Source organism: Cannabis sativa, chromosome 1 (genome assembly GCF_029168945.1).
Source record: "Cannabis sativa cultivar Pink pepper isolate KNU-18-1 chromosome 1, ASM2916894v1, whole genome shotgun sequence".
Taxonomy (NCBI): Eukaryota; Viridiplantae; Streptophyta; class Magnoliopsida; order Rosales; family Cannabaceae; genus Cannabis; species Cannabis sativa.
In genome coordinates, this window is record NC_083601.1 from 4,477,645 (window position 1) to 4,482,601 (window position 4,957).

A 4,957-nucleotide genomic window follows, 5' to 3' on the forward strand; every position below is an offset into this window, starting at 1 on the left:
ATTATTGTCAATTTGTCATTGTCATCCTATAATTAAGATATGGTAATATGTGACAACTTTATCACTAAACTATTAATTTGTAATTCAAAAAAATAAAATTAGAAACTATACAAGGCAACATAGATAATTTTTTACATTTATTGGAGATTCATCTTTTCTATTCTTTTACGAAATATAATAAAATAATAAGGTAATAATTTTTAGCCAATTTGTGAAGTAAAATATTAAAAATGTGACATGGTAAAGGCATATAACTTAGTGATATTTAACTTCCAATTCCTCCTATATTCTAAAGAGGAAGTACTAAATTCGAATTCTTCTTTCTTCAATGTGTCAAAAAGAGAAATAAAAATAAGAGTCCATTTCAAAATTAACAACCACACCAATATTAATTAATTTATAATAATAATAATAGGAACGTCACTAATTAACTTAACATTTACCAAAATAAATAAATAAATAAATAAAAGGAGTCTAAACTATTTTTAGAATTGGTAAACAAAATATACATCGCTGCTGCAAAGAGAAGTCTAAAATCCCAGGACGACTCTAAGAATATCAAGAAGCTCACGGTGAGCAGTCAGGTGAGGGAAATGACCGTTGGCTGAGCTGATAATCTCGACCGTTGAAGGTGCCTTGATCATCTTCTTCTGCATGTAGAATCCAACGGAGTTGGGGACGACTATATCGCTGCCAGTTTGGATGATGGTGCAGGGGATCTCAACCTTCTCCAGTATGTCTCGCTCATCACTATAGAACACCGTTTTGGCCAATTGGAGCGCGACATCTGGATTCATTCTACTCAAACATTTCGCGAACTTGTCAGCTGAGGGAGGATCGGATGCGTCCACCACCAGGGAAACGAAGTGTGTGGCCCAGTTGTAGTAGTTTGATTCTATGTTTGATATGATGTCTTCTATGTCTGACTTCTCAAACCCACCTTCATAATCCTCTGTGTTTATATACCTACATATACATATAAATAATTACATATATGCCATACATTTTGGCCAATTATAATAATAAAAAAAAAGGTTAAAATTATATGTAGGGTTGTGTGACCAACGTGTTACAGATGGCAAGTGTGTTAATATTTATATATATATAAATATCATGTAGGGTTAGGATATGATCAAATGCCATAAAAAGTTAAATGATAAAAATAAAATAAATTAGCTAAAAAATGCAAAATTCTAGAGCATAAAAGACAATCTTGGCCTTTAAAATAATAACATATCGAGCTGTTTATACGGAAGAGACTAAAGTTTTCTTTTTTTTTTTTTAAAAAAATAAAAAACTAAAGTAATTTTAATTGGTTTAACCTAGTGGTATGGTAATATATTTAATGAGAAAATGAAAGATAAAGGCGATAAAAAATTATGGGGCTTTAATTTTTTTTTTCTTTAAAAATACATGAGAAAATTTATAAAAATTCGAATGACTTAATTTTTGACCTAAAAAAAATTATGATAACTTAATTTAAGAAATTATATTGTAATAACATAATATATATTAATATACACTTATAATAATAATTTTATGTAGCATGATGATAATCGGTCTATTGTATTTTACATATGGTTATGAGTTTGATTTCGTAATAACTTAAATTTACAAAGAAATTCCATTACGCAGAGTTAATTTATGAAATATAGTAAGGTAAAAATATATTTATTATATATAAATATATATTTTTTTATTTTCGAACCCTCGTAAGATGGGACCTTAGGCCTATACCTGCGTATTAGAACTGAAGTTGCTTAAGAGGATTTATATAATAAGATTTTTTTTTTTTTAATTTTTGAAATCATAAAGTAATTAAGAAGTTTAATCTAGTGGAATGTACATACATGGAATGTCACGATTACAATTAAATCTGTCCTATATATATAATTTTTTTTCTCCTTTTCTCCTATATTTAGCAGTTTTTTAATACAAAAGATAGGAGCAAATAGGAGGCCAAGCAAGAAACAAATGAACAAGACAACAACAACAATATTTAGTTAGGTTTGTTGAATGTTGACATTAATTATTAAAATTTGTAAAAATAGAATAATATATAATAAAAACAGTACTACTTTTTGGGTGATTCCAGATCCAATGCGCAGAAACTCAGTCACCATTAAATGCATTTATTCGATCTTATACCAAATTAGATACACATATATATATACGTACACGGTACACGGTACACATAACATATATTTATTTTTATAGCATGGGGAGGCTAGCTAAACTAAAACCACTAACAGTAAATTAACTATGAAGAAAAACAATAAGTACTAATTAAGAGGTCAGAAAATAAACAAAAAGTAAAAGTAGATTATAAAGCAAATTAATTAATTAATGTTTTAGGTTTGGTTTTGAGTTTGAATTTTATTTAAAAAAATATTGTCTAAAATTTTATATATAAATATTCAGCAAAAAAAAGTTATAATATATATTTTAAAATTTTTGTATAGACTCACAATTATAAATTGAACTGAGTTTTTATTTTTAAAAAAAATTGTTTTTTAATTATAAAAATAAAAGTTAATTTATGTTTTTAAAAATAAAAATATACTTTATAAACCACTTTTGCTTTTTTAATTTAAAAAGAAAAACAAAATTGTGTTCATAACTTTCATCTTCATTTTTTGTTTTTTAATTTTATTTAAGTAGATCTACGTTTGGGTCTGGGATTGGGGTTGTGTGGGGTCGAGGCCGAAGTTCCCAAAGTTTAGGCTGAATTGGAGTCCAAAATATTAATTAAGAAAAAGAACCGTTTAAAAAAATTTTAAAAGTAATTTTTTTTGTTTAATTTCAAAATTTTTAAAATTTTAATTCTCAATTAAAAAATTAAAAAATAAAAATAATTTTATAAAAAATGTAAAATCATTTTTACTTTTGTAATTAAAAATAAAAAACTAATTAAAAAAACATTAATAAATAAAACTTATAAATAAATAAAAGTTAATTTTATAATCAGAATTTTTTCAGAATCACAAGGCAATTTTTTTTCTTCAGATTTTCCTTGATAAAGTACTAGTGAATATAATATAATTTAGAAAATTCGAATAATATCAAGCTATATTATTGTTAAAGTGACGGTTTTAACTTTCAACTATTGCAATAAACAATTCTAGTATATATATATTCCTATTTTTGTTTTGGGTGATTCTACAATGCACCCTCTTAAAAGGGATGTACTGATGCACCTTTAACTTGTTTCGACATCCAGAAGAATTTTTTAGTCTAATTTTTTTTTCATATTCATGGACGTTATAGCTATTTAAGATATCCTACAAAATTTTGAAAAAATCGGAATAATTTACAATATAGAAAATAATGTTCAAACAGTCTATTTTACACGCGTATAAAATAAAATAGTCACGCGTGCAACACACTATTTGAACATAGTTTTCGGCGTGTTAAACTTTTCCAAATTTCTTAAAATTTTGCAGGATTTCTTAAATAACTATAACGTACATGACCATGAGAAAAAAATTGACTAAAAAATTATTTCGGATGCTAAAACAGATAGGGGTGCATTGATATATCTATTTTAAAGAATTTTCCTTTTGTTTTTATCATACAAGAGAAATAAAAAAAAAACATAAAATTTTTAAAGAAAAAAAAAAACAAAAACAAAAGCTAGCCTGCATAGCCAGCCAAAGCCAACATATGATATATATATATATAGTAAACAATATATAAAAAGATTATCAGAACTTAATTATATATATATATATATTAATATTCACCTAGGAGAAGCTCCGATGAGAAGAAGGGCATTAAAAAGGTGAGGTCTCTTAATGGAAGCAATACATCCAATCATACCAGACATGGAGTGACCCACAAACACAACTGATTTCAAGTTCAGCTCCTCCACCAACCCGATCAAGTCGTTAGCAAAACCCTCGTACGACGAGTGTTTCACCGGATCAAAGAGGCTACTGCCGTCATCTTTAACGGCGGTGCCGGCGAAAGACCAGTCGAACACCACAACCTTGAAGTGATTGGCCAACTCCGGTACGATCTTCTCCCACAAAGATTGATCGCCGCCGAAACCGTGAGCTAGAACCACAGTTTCGTCGCCTGAACCAGTGGTTTTGGCGTTCATCGCCGATGAATAATAAGCTTCGACTCGTGACTCGGTTTCTTTTTCAACTATCATTTTGTTAATTATATAATTATATTATAATGGAAGAACACAGAAAAATAAAATAGAGAGGAAGTGGTTTTTTTTTTCTCTTTTCCTTTTAAGTGTTTGTGTAAAGTGTTTTCTTCAATGTTCGGCCTTGGCATCCTTTTTATAGTGAATATAATTATTTCTTTTTGTATTTTTGGGATTTTCAGAATTTTATTATTATAAAAAAAATGAGCAATTTGCTATTTAGTATTTAAGATGCTAACACTATACTATCTATATCTACGTGACTTTCAATAATTGATTAGTATTTAAGGTGTGCATTTCTCAAAGAAAAAAGAAAAATACTAATATATATATATATATATATATATATATATATATATATTCAAAGAGATGTATCAGTCGGTCTAGGTGTATAGGTTGATCATTAATTATTAATTTTAATGGATTAGATAATTAAAACATATAAATATTTATATAAAGTGCGGTACATATTTAATTATAACATTGTGCCCGTGTCATCGCGCATTATAATACACTAATTTATCTTTAGGTGTATTGGACATATACTTATATATTAAAAATAATAATATTATAAATAACATATAACATTAATATATTTAAATTAATTTAAAATTGATGTAAGTTAAATTATATATATATAAAATTAATTTTATTAATACTGTTAAATCAACAAAAAAATCGTTAAATAACTGTATCTTATATATAAAAATATATATAATAAATAATTAATAATTAGAATATTTGATTGCCGGCCATTTTTTTCATCTGATTTATGCATAAAATATGTATGGATCTTATCGA

At 26.6% G+C, this 4,957-nt stretch overlaps 1 protein-coding gene across 1 annotated transcript; it reads right to left on the reverse strand.

The window, feature by feature from the left end:
• Positions 1-362: 362 nt before the first annotated feature.
• Positions 363-4,667, reverse strand: LOC115704140 (strigolactone esterase D14-like). The gene is made up of 2 exons (XM_030631359.2): positions 3,744-4,667; positions 363-966 (listed from the first exon to the last, which is right to left on the reverse strand). Exons 1-2 carry the CDS (start codon positions 4,154-4,156, stop codon positions 531-533), a joined length of 849 nt encoding a protein of 282 aa, XP_030487219.1. The 5' UTR covers positions 4,157-4,667; the 3' UTR covers positions 363-530.
• Positions 4,668-4,957: the final 290 nt, after the last annotated feature.